This window comes from Cupressus sempervirens, chromosome 9, assembly GCF_028749045.1.
Source record: "Cupressus sempervirens isolate cs-2001-9-10 chromosome 9, ASM2874904v1, whole genome shotgun sequence".
NCBI lineage: Eukaryota > Viridiplantae > Streptophyta > Pinopsida > Cupressales > Cupressaceae > Cupressus > Cupressus sempervirens.
This window is the reverse complement of record NC_143126.1, coordinates 131,000,261-131,028,222: the sequence shown is the minus strand read 5'-3', so window position 1 is coordinate 131,028,222 and position 27,962 is coordinate 131,000,261. Positions and strand designations below refer to the sequence as shown.

General features: G+C 35.3%; 1 protein-coding gene across 3 annotated transcripts in view; it reads right to left on the bottom strand.

Annotated features, from left to right (window-relative positions):
- Positions 1-25,907, bottom strand: part of LOC149537872 (uncharacterized) — a 144,064-nt gene extending 118,157 nt beyond the window's left edge. For all 3 annotated transcript variants that reach the window (XM_089799268.1, XM_089799270.1, XM_089799269.1), the window contains exon 1: positions 25,549-25,907. Coding sequence is in view for 2 of the 3 variants with exons in the window: in XM_089799270.1 (XP_089655396.1) it covers positions 25,549-25,557 (9 nt within the window). In the remaining variant the exon portion in view is untranslated. The remainder of the gene's footprint in view (positions 1-25,548) is intronic.
- Between the last annotated feature and the right edge of the window lie 2,055 nt (positions 25,908-27,962).

Sequence of the window (27,962 nt, the reverse complement as noted above, 5' to 3'; positions counted from 1 at the left end):
AATTACTTGAGAGCCTCCAAATTTTTCTTCTAAGTCTATGAGAGCATTGAAATCTCCTCATAAAAAGAAGTTTTTCGATGGGTTATCCTCCATGAAATTATCGATTTCATTCCATACTGTTCTCTTTTCTATTGTTGGTATTGGACTATAAACATTTATAAGCATGAACTAAACTTTTAAAACTTCTAATCCCATTTATATTCCTCTTTAGCTGAATATTTTCTTGCTTTCCAAGGAGTTTTTTTTCTCTTAAATATTTGTCATTATCCGTTCCATTCTTTATAACTTCTTCATTAAGATTTTCTAGCTCCTCTTCATTAACTAGTTTTTTCTTTAAATATGTTTTAAAATGCTCTTTATTCCATTTTATTATTTTTTCCTTTAACATTTTTAATTTTGATAGAAAACAAAATATTTTTTATCCTTTGAATTTACCCTTAGATTACCACTGCTTTATCTTTTTAAGAAAGTTATCATCTAAGAACCACATTTTCTCACATTTGAAAATATTCCTCAATAGTTTGTGTTCTTCTATTTCTAATCTAACCAGAAAGTGGTTTAAACCTGCATTTGGAAGAATAATAGAATTGAAGAGTAATTAAATGTGCTAAGATCTCCTTTATAAATGAATCTGTCTAGTCTTTCTACTATATGGCAGAACCTCATTTTTCTATTGTTCCGCATGAATATCTTGTTATTGGTACAAATATCTATAAGATTTATTATTTAAAATGATTCCCTAAAATCAATTATCACTTGCGTAATTACTTAAGAGCCTCCAAATTTTTCTTCTAAGTCTATGAGAGCATTAAAATCACCTCGTAAAAAGAAGTTTTTCGATGGGTTGGCCTCCATGAAATTGCCGATTTCATTCCATATTGGTTTCTTTTATGTTGTTGGTATTGGACTATAAATATTTATAAGCATGAACTGAGCTAAACTGAACTTTTAAAACTTTTAAATCCCCCACCCCCCCCACCCCCCCCCCCCAAAAAAAAAACAAATACTCCTAGTTACATATGATTTAACTTCCTTGTATCGCAAATAATTCCAATACCTCTAAAAGCCCCTATTGATTCAACTATTTTTGTTTTCCAAATTCCAATTCTTGCTTAGTTTCTCTGTCTTCTTTATTTAGTTTGGTTTCTCGTATTAGAGTTATACCAGATACAAATAAAGATAAATTGCACTTGAACATACACTTTGTTAGGGATGTTGAGGCCCCTAACATTCCATGTTGTGAGTTTTATGGCTTTGTGGAAAGAAACTTCCCCTTCCCTGCATGAAGTAAGCCATTAATCTTTTGATTATCCGTCATGCCAATAAATGTTCTTAGTTCAGCTAGGGATTCCCTCCCACATTTTTTTCATTGTTTACCACATATTGGATGTTCTATACCTTCCAAGTTTGCTACAATACCTAACTATTTAGGTTACTACTTACATTTTGCACACTATTTGCTATTGATACATCTTCTTTATCTTCCTTTTCATCTCTTATCTCTTGTATTACTCTATTACTTATTCTAGAACCTAGAAACTTATCAACCATTTTATTGGTAATGGAATTCAGATACTCAATTTGGTCTTCTTTCCCCTTTCCATTGCTATAGTCCTATATTCTTCCTGACGCTGTTTGGACTCCAAATTCCTCCCAATTTTGGATATTATTTGCCAAAATCTTGTCCACTCTACCTTTATCACAATAATTAGTTACTTCATCCTGACTAACTGTCCCAAGGTTTCATATGAGAGTCTACTTCTATTGGAATGATATTAAGAGTTCTCTTCTTTGTCACATCCTCTTGACGATCATTTTGGATATTGTCATCCACAATTAGTTTTCTACCTCCTACTGGTGTTTGTCAAAACTTATAGTATTTCCTATTTTTTGTTTTGCTCTTTGCCTTTTCTTATTATTTATTGTATTATCAAACTGCCTTTCTATTGCTATTTTTAAGAGCTCCTCTTGTCCTCTATCTTGTTAATATTTTTTCTGGCTATATCCTCCTTATGTTTCTCTTTCTGGAATTTGCTTTGCTTTTTACATTTATCTCTACTTGTATCTTATGATCCTCCTAATTATTGATTTGTTTTGTATCTTGTGATTGAAGGTTGTTACTGAGATCCTTGATTGCCAGTGGATCTATTAGAAGATCACTTTTATCTTTTTGTATGTTTGGAACTTCTATTCTTGCCTTGTTTATCTTAGCAGATCTAATCTATGATTTAGATGAGTCATTTAAATCCATTCCTTCTCTGCTTTGATCAAAATCTATGTCTAATGAGTAAAGGTTGTTGCTATTCACATGATCATTTCTAGTTTCTATTGAGGAAGGTTGAGTTTTAACTTGGAGTTGTTCTTTATGCAGTTATTCCCATAAAATTAATTGATCACTGATGTCATTTTGAATTAAGACAATGTCTTGAACCAACGGTCTATATTTGCCTATATTTTCTTTAATATCTTCTATACACACATTTTGATATCTATAATGTTCACACTCTTGTAGCATGTTGATGTTTTCTTCAAACTTCTTATTCTCTTAAATATTCCAATCTTGTCACTTGACATTTGTTCAAGAGACTCTCTTTGATCTTTATTTGATGGTAGATTCGGAATTGAGTTTTTAGTCCTTTTGAGATAATGGTTGTTATCATGGATCATATCCAAATCTTCGTCCACTATTTCCCCTTCCTCAATATCTTTTACAAAAAAACATATTTTGCTAACTAGATTGAGTTTTGGTATGCTAATAATGTGCTGATGTGACATTCCCACTATTGTCTTGGCCTAATGATCCTTATTTTCTAGTGCTAGATCTATCACTTTATATTTGTTCATATTGGCAATACATGGAAATATCTTGTTTAGAACAGAATTTTGGCTACAATTCTTGAAATTTACACTATTAGGATCCCTATTAGTTCCAGATTCTAAAAGAGTTATATTATGAATGTGACCTTCATATTTTGTGTATCTGATATTGTATAATGATCTATTTGTTATAATTTTGATGGATTTGAAATCTTGTAGTTCTGATTTTATATTTACTGACATCTTAACTTCATTGGTTTCCTTGTAATAATCTTTGTATCCTAAAAACTCCCCAATAGAAAGCCCAATATGTTCCAATATCTTTCAACCATTTTTCTAGATCTGATTTCTTTAATTCGAGGTCATTCCAATATGCAAAAAAAATCCAAACTTTTTACACTCAAACCAACGTCCTTCACTATTACTGATGATGATTATATTATCCTAATTGCTTTGGTTATCGCTAGAATGTCCTAACATATTATTTGTTTTTCTACTCCTACTGGTTGCTGTCTAATACTGAAGTTATGCTTTCTGATCTTTTCTACTTATTGCAGTTTTTTGTTCTCCCTTGACATATTTATTGCCAATATCTATGCAATTAGCTTCAAGAACTTGAGATCGAGCCTTTTTCCTATGGTGAATGAATTGATGTTTTCCCTGCTCATATGATTGTCGTTTTTGCAATGTCGACTAGATATTAGGTTTCACATCCCATCCATTCTTCGCAAACTTTGTTTTTGCAAAATGAGTTTTTTTACTTGTCAACAGGGTCACGCTCCACTTGCTTTGAAGATAACTTCTCTTTATGTGTTTCTTGACTCGCTTTTGATGGAAATTCAGAGATCAAATTCAAAATGCCAGACTCTTATCATGGTTCCTTTCTGATTCTTCCGAAGTTTATATATGGGATTTACGTTTCAACAAACACTATGGATTAATGGTGGCCAATTCTTGAAGCTATCACTTTCATGTATGAGGCACCAATACTACAACTATAAGTTTGCACGTATTGTATAGCCTCTTCACGCAGGTCCACGTGCATTCAGGGCCACTTACCTTCAATTATTATATTCAATAAAAAAATATTAAATTTAGGATCTTCTCATGCAATATGATATTGTCTCACTTGGTCTATTACCCCTTCTAATAGTAGCTAACAATATCGATTAGTACAAACAAATTTTATTTCAAAATGCAAATCAAGTAATCATTTAACATCCAAAGGTTTTGTAAATTTTAAATTTTTATGATTAAGTAATGATAGCTTAATTTAATTTTCCTTCAACATTTAAATTGTATTTTAAATTTAAAATTTTAATTTTAGAAAGTAAAAGTTTAGAACTTATGAATTTAAAGTAATTTCAATGAAGTACTTCATTTAGTTCTAACAAGTATATCTCATCCATTTTCAACAAACTTAAACAAGACATGAAGCCAAATTAATTATGCTTGGTAATAATCCATTTTCAACAAACTTAAACAAGACATGAAACCAAATTAATTATGCTTGGTAATAATGGTGCATATGAATGCTAGTTGATGAATGCAATGACTCTTACCCAACATGCTATTTTGAAATAAGTGGCTCTATAATGACACTTACTATGGAAGCAACCTATGAAGCCTAGTTGGAAGATGGCTATGGCTTTTTATTGGGGGATTTACTGGTCTCCCAAGTTAACATAGTGTTGTCTATTTTTGTTGTTTCTAGTTTGAATGTGCACTTTACAACATTTGTTAGGATGAAGTGTGTCATGCAGTTGGAAGATTTCTTTTGTACCACCTCAATTTAGGGTTAGTTTGAGGGTTTTCTTTGGTGTTGGCATTAGTGGTGAGGGTCTATATTGAAACAATGTGCAAAGGGCATTTACCTCGATCTATGAAGGTTATGAATAAAATTACTACACCCTACTCCCCCCCACCCCCCCAACTCAAAAATAAAAAATAAAAGAATAAAAAACCTCTTTCTATTGTTTCTCCTCGCAAGGCAAAGTATTGATCTCTTGTTTGTGCCAAGACCACTTTGGTGATGATACATGGCCTTGATGTGGTGGATAATGTGGACTTCTACCAACAATGGGGGTTGGTTTGTAGATTTGCTAGTCTTTTGCCTTCTTTTTCAAATCTTCATTGTTGGATAACACATTGGTGGAGACCCTTAGTTTTTGCTTGCATTAAGCTCTTCCCTTGTAATACAGGGATTTTTTATTGCCACTTTGCTTTCTTATGCTAACAAAAACCTAGTTTGGGCAAGTTGTGGACTAGGGGCACTCGCTCTCTTTCTGCTTAACCTTAGGCATTCTCCTCCAACTCCCTTATTGAACCACTTAGTCTGCTCCTAGTATGAGTTTATCTTCCTAATCTTCCATTTGACTTTTGGAAGAATTCTCGTTTTGAGGCCTTCAATGACTCTTTTGGTTGTTTCTTGAAGTTGGACGATACCATGATTACAATAGGTCTCTTTACCATTGCACGCATTCTTGTTGACATTGACATCTCCATGCCTTTTCCTTGGACCATATGGTTATCATGGTTGGGGATAGACCATGGGTTCAATCATTGGATTATGAGGGCCTCCCTTTAGATGTTGTGAATGCTTGTCATTAGTCAACTAGTAATAAATCCTTCTCTCCCATTATAAAGGCACTGCCACTTCATGGAAATACGCTTTGATGAGCATTTGAATGTCTGAGCTTCTATTTATTCCCTTGTTGCCTCTTCAAATTTTCATAATGACTCCCCTAGGAAGATACTCTTGTTGATGATTTGGCCTCCTCGAATATGAGAAATCCTACTCCACCTCATGTTTATTTTGTGACCATCACTTCCAACCTTTGGCTAGTGATGTTTAACCTTCTCAACACTTCGCCCTTGTGCTCATAGTCTCTCAAAGAAGGTTCCACCACTTGCTCCCCCTTGTTGTGGAGATTCTAGTTATAGTATTACTTGAAAAATTAGTTGACGATATAGGAAACACTTCTCAATTTCTCATTCTCTACCCCACCTCGTGGTTGAGTTTTGATTAAGTTAAAATAGGTTTTGAAACGACCTGAAACCTTGTACAAAGGAAGAAGAAAGATATAACAATGAGGATCATAACACAACTGTGAAAAACCACACAAAAAACTAGAGGGAGACACCCAAGTTTCCAACAAGAGGGAAAATAGCCCAAGAAACCAAAGACCATCAAGATTTACATTTTGGTCTCGACTTTTGAGAACATACGACCATATCAAATGAGGGTTTGGTGGACTTGCCTTTTTTCCTTTAACTGATGTCCATCCATCCTCCACCTTCCCAACAGCCTTTTGCCAATCACCACTAACCCCCAAAACCCCAACTACAAGAAAAGCACCAGCAATAGAGTTCTGGCCAAAGTTAGCGGCCAAAAAAGGGCCAACATCAACCTTTAGACTCAAATCTGCCAAAGGGATAGCAAATGAATCAACAGAGTCAGCAGCAGGAGAAGAGCCATCAGCAAGAGAAGTGTCAACAGTCAATTGAGAGCATTCAAATTGTCAGGGGCAGCAATCAAAACCTCATCTGAATCAGCAAGAGAACAATCTGACTCATCTACCAATGTGGACATTTTCTGAATCGTATAGTGATCATCTGAAACCCCCAACCACCAAGAAGGTGATTTCTTTGAACGAACTTTGTCAAAGGAAAAAAGCGTCACTAGATGGCCGGTTATATGACATTTCCTACATCTAAAGGGGATACCCTGATAATCAAGAAGTTGAATCCAAGACCCATGAGGAGAAGCCAACTTTATCTTTTCCAGGAGCCCCTTGGAGACATCAATCTTCACAAGGATGTGGGCATATGTTGTCCTGTAAATGTTGGAGGATGCCACAACAACCATCAAGAAATCCCCAAGGGCCTCCCCCACAATCTCCAAGACTGAATCCAACCAAAGTTGAAGGGGGAGGTTGGGTAGCCAAACCCAAAGAGGAATCTTATTGAAGGTTTCAGTATTCAGATTAAAAGTCGGATAACAAGGCTTAGGCATAAGGGGAACCTTTCCTCCCAAGAGAAGCCATATCCTAGGATAGAATTTTTGTCATCAGCATTAGCAAATTTCACAATAAAAAAACCCCTTGCCACAGGGTAAATCTGAGCTTAATTTGAAATGATTGGTTCCCAAAATTTAGATATCCAAGCATGCAAAGCTGAAAGAGAAGGCCAAAACCCCTAAACCTAAAAATAGCAATAGTGGAAGAGTAATCTTCCACATATGTAGGAACATCATTAACAATATCTGAATCAAGTTGAATCTCAATCGATTTACTTACAAGAACAGGCACCATTGAACAACGAATAGAAGGCACAACCATACAGGACACCAACTTCAGAACAGGAGCAACAATACCTGCTTCAAACACAGCCACATCCGCAAAGGAAATGGTTGATCTCCTCACAGCAACCTTTGACACAACAGGGGAAGAATCCCTAGTAGCCACTAAGGGACGAAGGGCAAGAGAGGTAGCCAGATGAGCCCCAGCACAAGCAACAAGGTGGGAACTAGGCACAAGATTTCGAACAGTGCCATGCACAGGAACCTAACCAAAAGCAAGCGCTTGAGTGGGAGCCACAACATGATTCATTAGGGCAGGTGCCACGTGAGCATATGTAGCGAGGAACCAGGCCGCAGCAGTCTACCCACTCTTGAGTGTTTTACTAGTTTTTTTTTTTATAGTGTTATTAGTGATATATTCTTGACCTTGCTGTAAATGGTTGTTTGTGGTTTATCCTTGTGAGGTCTAGCACCCTTGTTTTTCTTTTTTTTTAATAATAATAATAAAATATTTCATATGATTTATGTTTGTGTTTTGTTGTCATGTTTGAACAATTACGATAATAACCTAATATAGATACAATTACATAGTATATGCCATTGCTTTGTAATGTCAGGAGAAATAAAAGAAGTCATCCTAATTAAAATGAAAGGAATGGACAAGGTTTCATAGGTGTTAAGCTAAAGAAACATCAAATAAACAAATTGATGTCAAATCAAACTAAGAAAGTCACCATTGTCATATATATTCAAAACTGGATGTATTTAAACTCGTGAGATATTTAGAAACTCAATCCATAACTTCAAAGGGGAACAAAACTATCATTTTATAGTTTCCTTTGAATGAAACTATCAATAACTAGTACAAGAAGAGTTTATTTTATTTTGATAGGACAAAACAATAGTAAAACCTAGTTAACAATTATTGGTGATTTGTAGCCATATATTTTGAATTTAAATATTTCCCTTCATAAGTAGTTGAATAAAGATCTATATAAAAAATAGTCCTAGAAAGGATGTACCGACATTAATAGTTCATATCAAACATAGTTTAGAAAATATATTTGTATGTATTATAGTCTAATCTTGTTTGGAAGCAAAGTTTTTAAACAATATGGGGAACAAATGAACCTTGTAATACATAGGTTTTGGGTGCAAAGATGAGGAGCATCCAAAAATAATAATATGTACGTAAACAAATAATTTAATCAATTATTTGAGAGAAAGAACTTTGGATGGATTTCTTGAATTGAGGTTGTAACTTAAACCATTATTTATGAATTTATACTAAAATCTACTCATAAATGACAATGACCTTGGTTGTGGCCCTCGATGGATGCAATCTTCAATGAGTGACTTAAGACCTAATGAGTCTAAGGCTCTAGTAAGAGCATGTATCTACTATAGGTGTTTATCCTAGATCAATATGAGACCATGTACGGATAGTTTATGTGACTTCAATTCTTTCCAATTCTTTGGTTGTCTCTTCTCTCTCCTTCTTAGCCTTTTCTAATTCCAAATCAGCCTTGGACAAATTTTGACACTTTACTCAAATTTACAAGTTCATGTATTTTCACACCAATAGCCTTTTGATTTCCTTTTTTTCATTCAGTTCCATTTCTTTGTGTTACTGGTTTGTCTTGACTGGCATAACCTCCTCTTGTGGTCCTCTCACTTTCATTGTCAAGTATTTGTCTCAAGACAAGGCACTCTTTCTCAAACCTGTCTTCTTTCAAAAGATGTTCCCTCTCTTGACATTAATTTCCCAATGTGTCCATATCTTTGAACACACCCTTGCTCGAGCTTTTAGGTCTCACATTTGACCTTTGATTCATGGCTTTTAATTCTATTATCCTTTTTTAGCAGATTTTCCCTTTCTAGAAGAGAATTTACAACATCTTCTCTTTCTTCCTCCCTTTGTTTTCTTATGGGGATCTAGTCTTCTAACTCTCTTCTAGGGAAATTCATATCCCCAAATAACTCTTTACGATCTAGTAATGTGATCTCAAAGCTGGAGGAATCATCTTAATTGATCAAATCTATATCTTTTTGTTTCCCAACTCGTGTGAGGGTTCTCATTTGATTTGGATAGGGGAGGAGGCCTACTGAATGCATTCCTTGGTTGATTTCCTCAACTATTAATCTTATCCCAACTCTTTTCACTATATTGGCCCTGAGCCACCCCTTTATCATATTGTGGTACTTCTTCATGTGCAAAATTGTTGCAAAGATCATCGAAAAATCCAAGACTCTCAGATTTTGAGATCTTGGATGAAGTGTCATCCTTTCTAGAAACTGGATACAATAAATTGTTTGTATTTGCAAATTTTGGTCTCCATGATTTAGGAGCACTACTAGACTCCATGTCCTTCCAAGTCCAATCCTTATTTGTCCCTTTGGGAAGCTTGCCTTCTAAGATAACCTCGAGATGTTGCTTCACAAAGGACCTAGTATTCTTCTACTTATTCATGGTATGTCTGTTCAACAAACTTGAAAATACACTAGTTAAAACCTATGAGCCCACCCAAAGATACTTTGGGAATAATATATATGCCTTTTTAACAATTGTTCACAATTTTAGTATAAAATACTTTCAGATTGACCATATACAAATCTCGAACTAGGAATAAGACAAGAGTAAAACCATGGGTCAACTACAACACTGAATGAATAAAATATACTTTCCTCTACAAACTCCCAATGCACAGACTTAACCACATTAAAAATTTCTTCGCAAAGCATGTAAGCCATGCTCAAGCTTGATATGGACACAATTTATTATAACCATGTCTCCACCAAAGTTGTCATTTTGTTGGTTGTTGATTTGACTGGGGTTACACATGTAAAATGCTACCAAGCTACCCACCCAAATGCCCAAGTAGTAGCCTACTCCTATTAATGGCATTCAATGAGACTTAGACCAACTAACAAGGTGCTCATTATAAATCCTCCTTCAATTTTGGCTCTGCAACACCAAGGAGAGCGCACCTCTGGCCTCACTTCAATTTTCTATAATTATCGATATTTTGACAGGTCACTCATAGCAAATGTCTCACCAAACCCTCTACCCATAGTGAGAATGTTAGATAGCTAACTATCTATTTAACATGAATCATAAGCTGAATGTGAGACCAATTCATTAATTTCCTCAATGACAAAATGCAAAACAATGGATATTATGGTTCTTTTAAAGATTTTATGCAAAAATTGGCAAGACTACTAGCATAAGTACCTAACCAGGCCTATGCATTATTCATAAGGTGATAGAGTCATTTAAATCCCCCATATTAAACCATAAATTCAACAAATATCTTTGAGACTTAATACTTTATGGCTTTGCAACAAGTAATCTATTTAGCTTTCAATTCATTCATACTTATCAAATCCTACAATGACATTTCATGCATTTGTACATTGCATTCGTGCATTTTAATTTATTCCTTGATCAAAAGCATTAAAACATGTACATACATTACAACAATGCACTGAGAATAATTGAAAACTTTTTCCAATTACCAAAATGCATGAAATATGTGACAATAGAGAGAGAGAGAGAGAGAGAGAGAGAGAGAGAGAGAGAGAGAGAGAGAGAGAGAGGGAGAGAGAGAGATAATCAAAACACCCTTCTACAATTTTCCCTTAATAGAAGGCTATTGATAGTACAAAATATGTATGACAAAGGACTCACAAAAAATGCAAGAAAGGACATTGACTTCTTCAAAACTTCACTATTCTTGTTTATATAATATTTCATTAGAATACATAAACCTTTATAGTTGACAGACAGGCTTCAAGAAAAAGAACTTGACTGATCAAAATTCAGACCCTCATCTCTGGTTTTGATTACCCTTTTTATAGGAATAAGGGTGGTAACAAGATACATACCATGAGATGGACACATGTCACAATCCTACAAGAGATTTCAAAAACAAACCAATGACATGGATGGAGGTTACAGTGCCTAGTAGAAGATTCCTTGTACCTACAAGATCAAGTTCTATTTTATGTAAACTTGATGGTGGACCTGTGACTACCTGAGTTGGAAAGGATAGCGGTAAACTTTTGAAAAAATGATGTAATGCTGCCAAAACTATTATTTTGTTGATGTACCTTATTCCTCATCATACATATGTACCCATTCATTATATTCTTCCTTTGTTGGCCAATCAAAATTCATTACTTCATTTCATATTCTTCTATATGGGATGTACTTTACAACACATTAGTACATTGCCTTCTCAAAATTGTCAAAGAATAATCCAGTGATGATTATTTTATCTATATTTTCCTCCCAACAACTCTTTATCCATATCATCACAAATCTATTCAACTAAAACTTCCAAACTAATCTTTGCTTTGTCTTTCCACACCTTCAATGACTTAGCCTTACCATTACTATCTAAAATTGAAGGCAAAAGGGTGTCTTTAATCTCAATAAAATTCTTTGCAAATCCAATAAACTGGCTTCAATATGATCAGGCAACATTTGAAAAATCCAAGAAGGTTTTCACAAATTGGAAGGTAAGTTGGATTTTCAGAGGCCTCTTATGATGGTTGTTTGGTCCCAAATTAATAAATTTTGTTTCCTTAACCCTTTGGATCCTCCTGTCATAAAGCGGCCTTGCCACTTCCTTATCCTTGTTAAAATTGTGGATAGCTTCAAAAAGCAATGAGTAGCAGGCATGAATACTTACTTTTCATTCACCTTTACATTCAAATGGTACAAAATAGACTATACCATCCCCCTTTTTATCCTCTCAAAATCTTCCCTATCCCTAATAGAGAACCTTTCCAATTCATTAATTTTGTGGTATAATTGAGCTATGGAAGCCTCAACTGAACATTATGTCTCTTCTGGTGAATCCATAGCAAAAGGTGTTGGGGATGTGGCCCTATCAGTCAATACTAGTTTGATAGCTAATTGTCTTGATTCCCCTACTTGTGTAGATAGTACAATAGTGCCAGGTTGCAAAAAGATTCCAAATTATATTATTTTTTGTAGTGAAGCAACCTATGTTTCCACTTCAGTACAAATTTGGACTTATTGTTGTATTCTGGAAAAAGATGTGGATTCCCCAATGCAAGTTCTCCCATTTTCTCCTCCTTCTTTGCCATAGAAAGGGAAAACTTTCTAGACTGAACATTTTGTGCAGTAATTCGTACACCTCCAATATCTACAACCCTTTGTAATGCAAGAGCATCCAGTGGTGTAAGGGCACTCTTGTATCAGCCAATAATATGGTTAGTGTTAGTTTATGTTTAATGTGTTTGTATTTCTGGATACCCATTTGAGCCAAATAAAGAGTCTGACTCTCATAGTTCCACTATTAGATTTTTAGGTTAGTGTTTTTTAGCACCTCAGGATACATGTCGATGTAAGAAATGAGTTATTTTGTAATTGAGCCATAATTGTGATGATTTAGAGGGTGTAAGTTGGAGGGATGATTGCACTTGTAATTTCAAGCACTCAAGAAAAAGAAACAGGTCAAAAGACATTAAGGCTTGAAAGTTATTGTAGTTTTAAGTTGTCTAGAGACCCCTTAAGAACGCTTGAAAGCATGATTTGAGGCACTAAATGGCCTCATATCCACCCGAAAAATGGGGAACAAGAAAAGCTAGGCAAAAGGGATATAAAGTGCTTAGAGAGCTTTCCAAAAATGTAAACGATTCATAAACCGAAATCCCAGATTAAATGTTATGCCTCCCAGAAGTTGGACTACCATTTCTAGATTCTTCTAATTTTGCATGGACTTCTAACGTGTCTTATAGAACCTTTTGCTTTGGTGGTGGATGCAAAATGACATATTTTAAAACGTATCCCTAACCCTAAACCTAATTCGAGTTACTTATGGTCATTTCTTGCATTGTAAAGGCAGTTTCTGTGGAGTTTGGAAGAAGGTACTATGAGAAGGGTTTTCCTCCATAATCTGATAATTTTGTCATAGGGCGTGGCGTGTAGTTGAGTCTATTTTTGTTCTACTTAATGTAATAGCATATCATTTCTAATAATAAAATTCTCCTTTTCCTATTGTGTTCATTTTGTCTTGGGTTGTGCCCTCGTCACTATGTAATTTTACACTCCCTCTTAATCTAGGGTTAACATTATATATGTCCATTTTTCTCTCTGCAAGCGTGAGGGACTAGATAGCTATTTGTAATAATCCCTACTATAGTATGCAACTTCTCATCCTACATCCACCTTTTTAGCCTTACTGGCATGCAACCTCATGCTTTTTCTTAGAACATCAAATGCTACTGCATCTACAATGTCTCATTCTAGAGAAATTAAAACACAAGCTTCCTACACAATCCTTCTTCCTTGACCTGGTGTGATGGTTTGGAACTCATTATACATTTCCACTTGGATCTCACTTACAACCTTTTCTTTGATACATTATGCTTTTGAGCCTTTGTCTCCTCCAATCTCCTATGATGTTCCTTGATGTTTTTCTACCACAAAAATTATTGAAAGGCATGAGACTTAATGAATCCCTCGTCATTCAAAAAGTTTGCACATGCCTCCATCCTTAGGTCCCTATGGACCTTGCCTTGTATTTCCAATGATGTGAAGCAATGGGAAGAGGAGGAACACCAACTCATAAATCTTCTTCAAGGATCACTATGATGTCTTCCTCATCAGTGTCACTGTCACTTGACAGTTGCATAGTTGGGACGGATTTGTCAATTTTACCCTTTTCCTTATCCTTTTCTTGATTCAACCTCAATTTATTGCTCTTGCAATTTAATTGAAAGGGCAGTTGGTCGTGGCCTAGGTGATGGTGGAGACGGCTCCCTCCTAGGAGGGTTATGTGGTTTCAGAATACTAATCCACTTGTATGGTTGGGAGGAGGGGAGACTAGCCCTCAGATAGTCATTATTTGTTTTACATTCTTTCTTCTCCTTTCCTCATTTGAATTAGAGTTACTGACCTATTCGCCTCTAAATCTCTTGAAATCTTTTTCTTCTACCATAACCTTAGGAGATGGAGGTTTTTCTTCTTCTAGTCCCTCCACTAGTTGCTCGGGGATGTTGGGAGATGCTAACCTAAATGACTTGATTCTTCCCATTTTCTATCTCAACGTAGCATATACATCATTAAAGCAATTAAAAAGAGTGGACATCTTGATTGCAAATGGGGTCAAGGACTTGAGGGGATCATAATTTGGATCAAATTCCTTAATTTCAGCCCATTCAGCCTTGACTACAAGCCATTTTCTCTTATTTTCTTTTTGTTCCTCTTAATTGTAGCCATTCATTATGCAATCCTCTCGGTATTGGAAAGTATGGGAAAAATCTTATTGAAGTCTAATCCTCTTTCTGAATGAATTATAAAAACCCTTGGGATCATTGTGCCTAGAAATACTAACCCCCATATTGTAGGGCTCTAGGATCTTTGATCAAATGTGACCAACCTCCCTTTGTAATTACAAAGTGATGGAAGAATGTGTAATAAAAAAAGAAAGTGCCCCTATTCTTACTTATCAACTCACTATCTTGAATATCACCAATTTGTCTCATTATTTCAACAAAACCAACTCTCAGTGTAACATGCTATGGCAGTATAAAAGAAAAAACAAACAAACCATAAACCCTAATAACTGCATTAATTGGATATGGAATAATATCCCCCCCCCCCCAAATTGAGCTCAACGTTTAGATCAAGCCTTCTTTCGTTTGGCCTTGAGAAGTCTAACAACTCTATAGGAATCTTATGTTGGGTCAAAAGCAATGTAGCCCTGAGTCTAGAAGCAAAGTGGTCACCAAAAAGGTTATAACTACACTCGCTCCTATCCTTGGATAGCCCTGTGGACTAAGCATGCATAGGCAAGCTATCCATTTGATTCTCTAGTCAATCCCACATACTTACCAAAGTAATCAATATTTATAAACAATAACACATGCATCAAAAAGGAATACTAGTATAACATTGCACTTTATGTTTTCTTCAAACTCAGAAGGCTTTCATGAATCTTCTATGCTATAAAACTTGGGTAGGCATAGATAGTCACAAAACCAAGGTGTTGAATTTCTATGGCCATGTACATGTATTTAGGTTGTATACTATGCCATGTATGTCTTCCCAACACCTGGCCTAAAGAGTAATATGTATCATATAAATGTTTGGAAAAAACCTACAAAGGGAAAGGCTCCCAAGTAAGATCCCCTATAGAAAATTTAAATGATCCTACCTTGGACAAATGAACAGAAAGAAGTCTATCCCTCACTATATTTCTGGTCTATTGTGTCAAAAAACCATTCAAATGTATTTCATCTAAAGCAAGGGATAGCTCAATGGTGTCATACACCTTTCTAATTTCCAACACACTTATACTAAGAAAAACCTTCTTCTAGTACCTCTGATAACCCTAGACACCGAGTAATATCTTTTAGCAAAGGCTAATAGAAGGTCTACATCTAAATACATGTTTGGAGCAACAAGTTCCCCCAACATCTAATTGTCATGCATTGGACTCGGGGTTAATCAAATTTGTCTGGCCATGTCATTGCTAAAATAACTCCAACCCTGATACTAGAAGCCTAGCATCTTCCACATTTTTGAACTTATCCCATAACTCTTTAGCAATTTGTTTACCCTCAATTAACTCATAACTTGTGGATTTTTCATTAGTAGAAGGTTCTAATAGTCCAGAAGATCAATTAACTCATAACTTGTGGATTTTTCATTAATAGAAGGTTCTAATAGGTCCAGAAGATCATCATAGATGTTCCTCTCCAAATAACTAATTTTTCTAGAGTGTTTTGCAATTGGAGGCATTTTTCAAAACCAAGGCTTCGACTAGAAATGTAGGAACTAGGTATTGTCCACTATAATCTCTCAAATTAACTACAAAACCCTCCTAGTTGCTCAAAATTACTTCACACTTCACTTCGCCCTAACTAGAAAGTAAAATTCCCCACAAGAACTAGCAACAAACAATACATAAAATAGCAAAATGAGCTTGGGAAAAAGAAAACAACTTATGACTTTATCATGCATTCCCTTGTCCAGTATTTCTCGCAAAAAAAAACTTTAGATCACACACCACTAGTATACCCCTTTGAAAAATTCTTTTAGATTAGCACAATGAAAGAAAACACTCATTTCATGCCCTTTAAAGCCTCTCAACTATAGTCAATTCCGCTAGTAATTTCATACGAGCAAGAAACGATTGAAAGGAAGAATTCAATAACTTTAAATTATGACCATCGATCTCTATCTATCTTGCTTCAACAGCAACAAAAAAGTCACCTTCATCTTATGCATTACATGTCATGGGGGTCCACATCTCATCCAATGAGAAAAGTCCACCTCAGCAAGAAAGCCACAAAAGCACTCTAGCACCTAACACTGTGTTTCCAGCGCCCAGGGACACATGTAATCATCGCATGATCCCACATATTAAGGAATCCTTGTCTACCTAAAACATGTGGCACAATCTATATGCTACAATGTATTGTACACCACCCACAACAACTTGCAACAAATACATCAACACCTAATCAATATCATCGACCAATCAGGGGAGTTACACATGTCGTTGAGCTAGCCCCACCTTTCATTTTTTGTTGGCCCTAAACACATTGTCACATCTACAACGAATAACTTATGATCATCTCTAAGTGCGAGATCACAGGAATCGTAGTTCTTGATCTACCTTTAATTTATCAATACCGTTGAGATTCAAAAAGGAATATGCAACTCCTTTGACACATTTCATAATCGTCCTCCAATTTCTACACGTACTTAAAGACGAGGCTTTTAGTAGCATGAAAATTAATTGATGTAGTAACATAAGGTAAAATAAAATAGACCTTGGACCCACCGATGAGGACAGATGGTGAATTTTTGTGTTCTCGTACTCGATTGAGGACGTATGTTGACTTCATTGTAGGAATGTAAAAAATTGACACATAACCTATGAACGAAATAGATAATAAACCTCAAGCTTAAAAGGCATAAAATGTTGGTGACCTAGGGAAACAATAGAGACTTCGGAAAATATCAGGGCATGTTAAGATAATAAGATGTTTGATTAAGAGAATTAAAATTCTACCATCTTAAAATGGAAGCACCCATCATTTAAGACCATTTTTAGCTCTCATTTTTTAGTGACCTTATCAACCATGGATGGATTCATGCTCAATCAACTCTTTCTCCTATTCTATCTCGCATCTTCCCTTTTCATCAATGCAATATCTGAGACCTCAAAGCTAGCTCCTTGTGGGCCAACCCTAGAAGAGGTCAACCTATTTCAGACTTGGTTTACTCGTTCCCTAAAGATTTCAAATGTCAAGGCCAATTTTATCTCAGGGCTGCAAATTAGAAAATTGGGTCACCTTGTTGGCGTGCTTTGTTTTCACACATGGAAACTAATTTAAAAGGAAGCCTAGGCACCTCATTTCCACATCCATTAAAAATCCACAATCATACAGTAATTATGCACGCAAGTTCAAGCATTCAAGCAAGAAGCTTTTCATCAAGGCATTCAAAGCTTTAAGGATCCTTTGTTGGCATTTCCTCTTCAAAATCTAGTCTTTTGTTAAGATATTAAAGAAGACTATGTACATTGAGACATTCATCATCTCCTTCATTGATACACATTTACATCCATGGCTCCATGATGTGATTTTGGTAGATAAATTGCATTTGTAGAGATTTCCTATATTCTTCATTGCAACTTCAACATCTACAATACACAAACATCCCAAGTCCTTATTGACAAGGATTGCTCCAAGCAAGGTGAATATTTACATTTGTCTTGCTTTCCTTACATGGCTTACATTTCAATTTGAAGGTTGGATCCTCAATCCAGGGCTTAACCGAGGCAAGTCCTCATTAAACCAAAATAAAAACCGAGTTGTATTGTGTGCAAGAGCTAAATATTTGAATTAAGACCACAAATCTAGAAATTGATCGTAGAAACATTTTTGAAGAAGCTAGGTTGACTTTGCCACACTATCTCGAGAAAATGTCCATCTTCCCATAAAGCGTCTAAAAACTTTACCACCAGGTTGATGTCTTCCTAGAGGACTAAGAAAAATGACATTTTATAAATATTTTTGTTGTGATTACAAATTCGTAGTTGAGAGTTCTATCATCGGTTCAGATGCATGATTTTTAGAGCAAATAGGCATATTCCCTCACAATTTCGAGGTGAGTACTTTGTCATTTATTTCACTTTTTTGTCTAGACTTATTTCCATATCTTAATTGGGCACGATTCGAACCTTGACCTAAGTGAAGAAAAAGGTAATGAAGGATTAAAACAAGACTAGGGCACAACAAGGGTTTGCAAAGTTTTCAAAGGTAAAGCACATAAAGTCCTAGGGTAAAAAACCAATTTGCAAACATAGATCAAGGCACATGCTTACTGCAAAAACTTAACTAATAGACGTGTGATGCTATTGAGTTGACACTTGATCTCCATTAGTGATAGTCGTGTGAGAAGCTTGCTCTGCAAGTATATTATAATTTGTTGTTGATTTCTAAATAATTTATTAATCAACTTTTGCAGTGTGACATTTTTCTCCTATAAAGATTTTCCTAGCATAAATCAATATGTTGTAGTATGCATCTTTTTTCTATTATGTTTTTTGTACTTATAAATATCTATAAAAAAAGTATATGACTACCTTCTTACAAATAGTATAAGAAGTTGGTTCGTTCCCATAACTTTCTAACATCAAAGACAAACTTACTAAAATAATTAATTTCTCTCAAACCATGGTCATCTTTACCACTTGGTTGGCTACAAGCATCAACCTACAAATACTACCCAAAGAAAGCTAATTAATCTCATATTTACCACTTAGCTACAACAAATGAAGCTACATGCATCAACCTACAAATACTACCCAAAGAGTGCTAATTAATTTCACAGTGAACTTTAATTTAGTCGGGCAGTCATAAATAATGGATGTTGGCCATATTCCATTATGAATGATACATGCACACAATAGAGGTAAAAGCTTCAAAATCGATATCAATGCGAAAAAATTATAGCTACCTCTTGATATGAATCAAGGAAAACGGAAAAGAAAAATGTGACTCAATACTCTATTGACCTACATAGAATATCTTCCTGAAAAAAATCAAGCTAAAAGAACTTATAGTTGTAGCAAAAGAACTTATAGTTGTAGCAATGTTTTAGTTGGCTTATCTTTTCAACATCGTCATTATTCATATGTTGGACTTAATACCTAAAGGATTCAAGTTCAAGCATACCACTACCACAACGGTAGAGGTGTTTCCTTTAAGAAGAAGTACTTGGCCCAACAACCAAAGTACCCCAACACTAGTGTGGGCTTTCACGTGAGAAAGTGCTAGGAGTCACGTGAGAAAACCCAGCACACCACACGAGCTTTTGCATTCTGACGTGAGCTTTTGCATTCTCACGCAAGAAAGAACAATTTTGTGCGAGAACCTAAAACAACACGTTAGAAAACATAAAGGTAAAAAGCTAAGGAATAAAGTTCCTCCACACTAGGGAGTACCAGATCCACATATTGAGAAAAGACAATCAAATAACCAAAAAACGAAAAGCCAAAACCTAAATCTAAACATTTAAACATAGCAGTGAAGGGAAATAATTGAAAGCAACATCGCAGTGTACATAAGCAACATTGCAATGAACTGAAACAATGAACTAAGTGTGCAATTCCACCCAACCATGATACCATTATGAGACCTCGAAGGTCCTAGCCATTTCTCGCGTGTAACATCCCAAACTGCCAACTAGATAGTTGGAGCTGCCTTATAAGAACATCACTACTAAAACGTAATAACATCATAAGAACAAGAAATCTAACATGCTAAACCCAAAGCAATAGATTCTCCCACCAAGCAGATAACATCATCTATCGTATGCTAAACATCATAATAAGGGAATGAGTCAATAAGCTAACATCATCTAAACATAATATACAAGCATTTCAACGAAAGCATAAATCACAAGAAAGCATACTCCAGAACCCTAAGTACCAAGTGAAAAAATCTAGCAACAGTTGCACTGAGATAATAGACCATCTCTGTACATCGGTCCCCAGTAGTGGTATAGGTAGCTATGGCTCCCAACCACATGAAACTCATAGGTCCACTCTCGCCATGCTGATGGAGATAATGATTCAACCACAAACACACATAAAGCACAACATCCATGGCTAACACTCACGCCAAACATTAATGATGACTGAAACCAAGATCATGAAACAATGTAACAATGAAACAAGTCCTGGTCAGACACTCAATGGGCTACTATGTAGGGGCTGACATAATGGAGAGTCGCTTGGCATCGGCAAGCCCAAGCTAGTATTGGCAACAACAATCCCCAATGAAAGGTGCACAATTTGGGTAGCACACTCCCCAATGGAAGGTGCACAAATCCCAATTTTAATTACCTTAAATTTATTACCACCCAGTATTTTAATTTAGTTATCACTTATATAAAACTTCCTCTACCAACCAACAAGAAATAGTCACCAGATTGCGAGATAGAAGCCCCTCCATGTGCTACCCTACCTTACCCATGCTCATCTAATGATGAGTACCCATAGGTATGCATATTTCCAACCCAACCCCAATGATCATAACTTCTGAAAGTACCACAGAAGATTGGGCCTTGCAAGTCACCTAACAAATGTATGCGCACGTACTCGTGTGTGGCACACCACCGTCACTAAGATCATAACACAAGCACTGAATGAGAACATAAGCAAAATATCACTCAACCCAAACAGCTCAGGAGAACGGATGTGGCATGCATCCCAATGCAACATAAAAGTGCAACAATGGTCTAATTGACATCCAAACAAAGGATCCAAGTCCACGACCAACATCATGCCAAAAAAAAAAAACTCGAGAAAACAGGGCAACACGCAAAACGAGGTAAAACCCCCCAAAAATTGGAAAACTTCAAAATTAAAACCCATTTGGTCTCTGAGCACAAAAACTTCAAAAATCGAATAAAATTTGGGTTCAGACACTGTATGCAAAAAAAGCCAACATAATGATGTGAAACCCCAAACCCTCATCCCAAAAACAAGAAAAATGTTCATACTCGACCAATCGGGCAAAACCAACAAACAGAAACAGAAGAGAACACTAGTTCTCAACCTCCAAATCAACAGCTACTAGAAACATATACAAAAACTGAGCTGAAACACGAAAATAGGAGAGCCCTATTTGACAGCAAAAAGAGCAAAAACGAAAATCAACCTGATAAAATAATAATCCCACGAAAGCTGCCAAAAACTGCGGCAAATCAAGGTCTCCCCAACCTTGATCAAATGAGATGAATCTAGCGAAGATCTCACACCCGAAGCTCTCACAACAAACAGAAACATTATCCTCCAAAAGAGAATTCTCAAAAAAAGTTATCAATTTTGTATTTTGCAAAAGTGAGAAGTGAGGAATTAAATTCCTCTTTCAATATGTATTCACTTTTTGAGTGAATAATCGATCAGGTGAAATAGCCAGTTAGACTAGCTAGACTCCGAATCGACCCAAACCAAAACAGGCTATTCCTAAAAATAGGAATTCATCTATGACAAAACTACCAAAAATTAAATTCAATAAAATTTAAAACTAAAAACCCAAAATCATAAAAAAAATTCTAACAACTTTCACGACAATGCAAACCTCTAAATGCACAAACATGCTCACGGGTCTAGTCACATAATGCAAATGAGTTTGGATTTAATATCACTGAAAAGTTTAATTTAAACAATCAATTAAGGATACGTCGACCATACAGGGACAACATTGGTAAAATGTGAACAGCTAAATCATTAACTCCATGTGCCACTATCAAAGATATAAATCGTGCACACTAAAACACACGATCAAGTGCAACCAACAAGCAGAAACAAAAAGGAACACTAGTTCTCAACCTCTAGATCAACAACTACTAGAAACAGATACAAAAACCAAGCTAAAACAAGAAAATGGGAGAGCCCTACTTGACAGCAAAAAGAGCAGAAACGGAAATCAACCTGATAAAATAATAATCCTGCGAACGCTGCTGAAAACTGCGGCAAAGAAAGGTCTCCCCAAGCTTGATCCAATGAGACGAATCTCGCGAAGATCCCACACTCGAAACTCTCACAACGAACAGAAACGTGATCCTCCAGAAGAGAATTCTCAAAAAAGCTCTCAATTTTGTATTTTGCAAAAGTGAGAAGTGAGGAATTAAATTCCTCTTTAAATACTTATTTACTTTTTGAGTGAATAATCTATCAGGTGAAATAGCCAGTTAGACTAGATTGACTCTGAATCGACCCAAACCAAAACAAGCTATTCCTAGAAATAGGAATTCATCTATGGCAAAACTGCTAAAAAATAAATTCAATAAAATTTAAAGCCGAAAATTCAAAATCATAGAAATTTCTCTAACAACTGTCACGACAATGCAAACCTCTAAATGCACAAACACGCTCACAAGACTAGTCACATAATGCAAATGAGTTCGGATTTAATATCACTGAAAGGTTTAATTTAAACAATTAATTAAAGATACATCAACCATACAATGACGACATTGGTAAAATATGAACAGTTGAATCATTAACTCCATGTGCCACTGTCGAGGATATAAATCGTGCACACTAAAACACATGATCAAGTGCAATTGCATATAATAACATAGCCGAAGCAATAAATGCATTAAATAACTAATTTAACCATTTATTCTCCTATACCGAAATAATCCATTTACATCACTCACATTCGCATAAGACATAATGACGCAAGAATAAAGTAAATATCCATAACGTAAAATCCATCACATAACAGAATCAAAGATATGTTCAAATACCAGATAACCAGATATCATCATAGACCTACTGTCATCTCAAAATGGCATCAACATGCAAATATGATAAATTGAACAGCATAGAAGTATAGCATCTATGATATTGAAATGAAAGTATAACATCCGACCTCAAGTCATCTCAAAGTACAAATAATAAGAGTATCAAGTATCTCTCGAATCAAAATAAACAAGGTACAAACTGCAAGCACAAGAGGCACTACATTATACATATTACCAATGTGTGCACAATGGGCAAAAAAAATGGAAGACACAAGAAACTATTTTCTTGTTCGCTATTTATATTACTAATATGTGCACACCCTAGATAATTAGCCTTGTGAGTTGACTCATTTGTTTTCTTACGTAGAAAGGTCTTCAAACTAAATTTCAAAAAACAATTTTATCTAGTAGTATAGACGAGTCTATGATATCATGATGTAGTTAATCATTGATAACTTCACTATCAAAAATATGGAAAAAAGAGCAAAAGACATTAAATAATATATCATTTTCTTGTTCACCATTCATAATAGATGTTACCAAAGTGTGCACAATAGAAAAAGAAAACAAAAGACACAATAAATCATTTTCTTGTTCACCATTCATATTACCAATATGCGCACCCCCTCTCCTAGATAATTGGCGCTGGCTAATCACCAGACAAAACACACTAAAGACGAAAAAAGTCAAACTTAATTATTTCTTTTTTATTCACAAAAACACTGTATTTTTTTCCAATTTTTTTATTATTTTCGATTACAAACTATGCAGATCATGAAGATCAAATGCTGAAAATTTCGACAAAATCCATGATGTTTTTTATTTTTTAAATTTTGATAAAAATGTGTTTTATTTGAAACTTAGCCACATCCTAGATAATTAGCCTTGCGGTACGTAGACCGACATCTTCCTCTTTTTCCACACAGCTACTACAAACAACAAGGCTACTTACCTATGTTTCAAGCTACAGGTCATCATTTATTTTTTCACTGTCATCACCCATGGATGATATATCCAGCCAATGGCAGGTCCCTATACTAATTTTTTCATCAACATCGCTATCATTTGGTGTGTGCAAAAACAATCACCATTTTCTACTGTTCTGCATAGATTAGATGACAGTCGTGAGAATTTTAATTGATCTGGAAAGAGTCATTATTCAACTCAAACGCATGTTCACCTCGGAAGAAATATTTATCACCTGTATCATCGTTACATCTGTTTAGGTTGCTTTCTTGACATGATTGGTTGGACTATTAGGGCAGTTAAATGAGCTCAATGGACGTTGCATGTTGTGAGCGGGAAACTCATACTAAAAAAGCATAAACACTATGCTTATCATGAAGCTTTTGATCAACTAAACATATTCATTATAGTCCTCTTGTTCTTCCATTGAGTGGAATCTCAATGAAACATGCTAATCATCTTCTTCATAGTACAATAAAACACTCTCACAAGGAAGGATTCGTCTCTACTCACTGATAGGGCATTTGGACTCACAATGGAGGTAAGTTTAACTTTCTGTTGTTGCAACTCTACAACAGCTTCTTTTTGTTTTCGTTCAAGGTGATATATACCTCTTCTCCATAATCAACTTCTTATTTATATGACACCTTGATAACAAATATATCAAACCGAAGTTATAAAAGTATTAATCTGTTCAAAGTAATTTCAAACTTCCAAATGACATATTGGCACACTATATCTGGTATTTATATGAAATGAAAAATATGTCAAACCCCTATTTGATTTTCGTGAGCGTGGAGAAATTCAAGTACAAAGAAGTAATACTTCATAAAGGAACCCGATAACTCAATCTACTTATAAAAGAAAATATGATGAGTCAAGCTCCTTCTCACCCAATAGACAATCATATCCCAAAAACAGGAATCTAAGGAGCCGTAACACTTCCCGCTGCAAATCTAAGATAATCAAATTTCACTGCTTAAAATTACGTACTGGTACACTACAGCAACAAAATCTGTTTTATTAATAATGTACACTATTTTTAACGAAGGTACCTAGCCAAATCGCGTAACATTCTGTAAATTTACTTGTGAGATAATTCTATAACTAATCATGCTTAACCAGATTGGAATTAGAAAAGACATCATCTTAAGAAATTTCAAACAGTATAAAAATAACCTAAATACTATGACTACTAAGTGTTCATCACAACCGAAACCCTAATGAATAGATCAGATAGCTAAATGCTATGACTGCTAATAAGTGTTCATGACTACTGAAACCCTAATGAATAGATCAGATAGCTCCATATTATACAGCTAAATCCCAAATATCATCACATAACAAGGTGGGTGTGCTCATCCATCTTCTCTGTTAAACAAACTTTAGAATAAATTTATGTTCAATGATCAAATTTGGGGGCATACTTTCAGTATGAATAAAAACTGAGAAAAACAGTAAGTTCCCATAAAAAAAATTACCATTGTTTTAAGATCATAAGTACCCCTCTTGTTAGAGAACTGACTGGGAATAGCATAAAATAAGATGTTAAAAAACACAAAACGAAATCACTAAACTGATGCCAGAATTCATTTCATAAGAAATCCCATCATGTCCAGCTCTAAACTACGAACATTTTGTCAAACATAACGCATACCTTCACCATTTAGGCGCTTTGTCGAACAAATGGCATCCAGTCTCTGTGCCGATGATTGAAAGGTTTTCGCATCGTTTTAATGATACCCAAGTTCTTCTTCTGTGATGGATTCTATCAAATGTCTTTATACACACTCCGAAGCATCCTCGTCTACAGTTTTTCAGTGCCCTAAATCATTTGATTGACAATTTCTCCCCACTTTGCATCAACCAATGAAGAAATACGTTGAAAGGCAATAAAGAGCAGGAGGAAGGAGGCTTCGGAAGTGTGTACAATGACATTTTAACAAAATTATTACCAACGATTTCCATCGGTAGCTTCTGTAACCCTTCTTTCGGCCTCAATAACCATGCAAGTCTTTGGTTTTATCAGACGGGATTTCCCTGTCGACTTGGGAAATAAAAATATCTGAAATATTAGGTCACGGGGAGCCGGCGACAAAAACACAGCCGTTGAGATAGGTACGCTTCATTTTGACCCGTTGATTTTAACCATACACTTCCTCGATTTGAAATGGTTGATCAAAATTCAGTGTTCTTTTCTCATTAGGGGTAGGGGAAGGGGAAGGGGTATGGGGAACTTTCCCTTTTAGGTCTGTTTGGTTGTCGGAATTGGATGTAAATAAGAAAATTTGACTACAAAAATTTGGAAATTTAGCGTTTGGTTGCAAAAATGAAAAGTAGAATAGGAATGTATTTATTCTAATTTTAGTCCAAAATGGGCATGGCAGACTTTCCACTAAATAGGTGGAATACGAATAGCCTATTCTTATTCCACTCTTTTATAAACAAAAATTAATAATTGGTCAGGTCCACCAACATGTTCCAACTTGTGGAGGGAAAAAATGGAGTTTTTTTTGTGCATAGGAAATACACGCAAGTTGAGCAGTTTATTGTTCAAGAGCTAAATAAGGGTAGTAGTCGTATTTTTCCTCCATTTCACTGCTGCATTTTGTTGAGGTGAGTCGTATTTTTCCTCCATTGGTTTCTTCTAAACAACACTTCCATTTTATCTTCATCCTAATATAGTTCTTTGGAACAATTTCCTGACATCTTGGGCTACCAACGGCGAGAAATCTTCCTCACATATATGGCTACTAGCGGTGAGAAAAAGCGTTTGTAGAGGTACCCCATTAGGAGGTTTCTTCATTTTTTAGTTAGGGTTGAAAGTTTCATTTTTTGCCCCTACATTTTGAATGAAAAATAAGTAGATCCACAACAGCCATAAAACCTTAAAGCAGGCTCTATACTGCCATTTTTAGGAGCTCAATGATTTCCCCTCCACTCTTCTTTTCCATTTTTCAGATGTTTAGGTACTCACCCTCCCAATATCCAAGCACGACGCACGTGGAGTTTTAAACATTCCAGAGGCTTTAAGCAAGTATTTTGCTTACACCCATAAGCTCAAAATTGCCTTTTGTTCGATCTACCAGTAAGCTAGATCCATTGTCTCAAGTTTTTGGAGCTTTTTCATCTTAAAAGTTGAACACCCACATCCATATTTCTGTTGTATAAAGTATAGTGAGTTTTTTTTTAGAAGTCTAAACAGTCAGCAGACATACAAGTGAGGGCAAACATAACAATAAACAGGGGATAAATGCAATAATAAGGAAAATAGAGAAATGACTTTAAAAAATGATACAAGAAGTCACTTTCTTACCAAGTTTACAAAATGAGTATACACCAATATTTGGAACAGTAACAAAGAAGATGATCCCATTGACGTCGCTTGAATGGTTGGAGTTTTTTTTTTAAAGATTTTAGGATTTCTGGCTCTTCAAATTAGGGATTTCTTTATTGTAATTTGTAGTGTAAGTCTGGTGCTTGTGCGAATGACAATAAATTAGAGTCCCTGGTGTGCTTTTCAAAATACATAGCATATACAGTGTTTTACACCACCTAGAGAGAAACCAATGAAAGTATTGTAGTTTGTCATAACCAAATTGATAGAGCGCGAGCAATGCTTGAATATTATTATCTAAAGATTTGCAAGTTTGTTTGATTTAACGGTGGCTTGTTCTCTTGCTTTACATATGATAGGCTCTGTCATTTGATTTATTGAAGTAATAGGCTCTTGTTGACCAAAGATGAACTCATATTACCTACATTGTCTCGATGCAATTTGTGATTTTAACCTGTTGAAAGTTTTTGAGGCCAAATAAAGTGATTTGTTGTAATTGTTTTACTACCAATTGTGGTAGGTTATTTGATTCTTAGACATTTTAGATTTTGTTTCTTGGATATAGGGTTTTGAGTTAGTCATTTAATATAATTAAATACTCATTGGACTCAGATATCAGTTCTCTTCTAGATAGAACTACTCTGTATTTTTTGTGTTAGAGTTGCAATGAGCACAACAATGAGAATGTAAATTCCAATTTCAGTGTATAGATAGACAACACGATCCATCTAGAT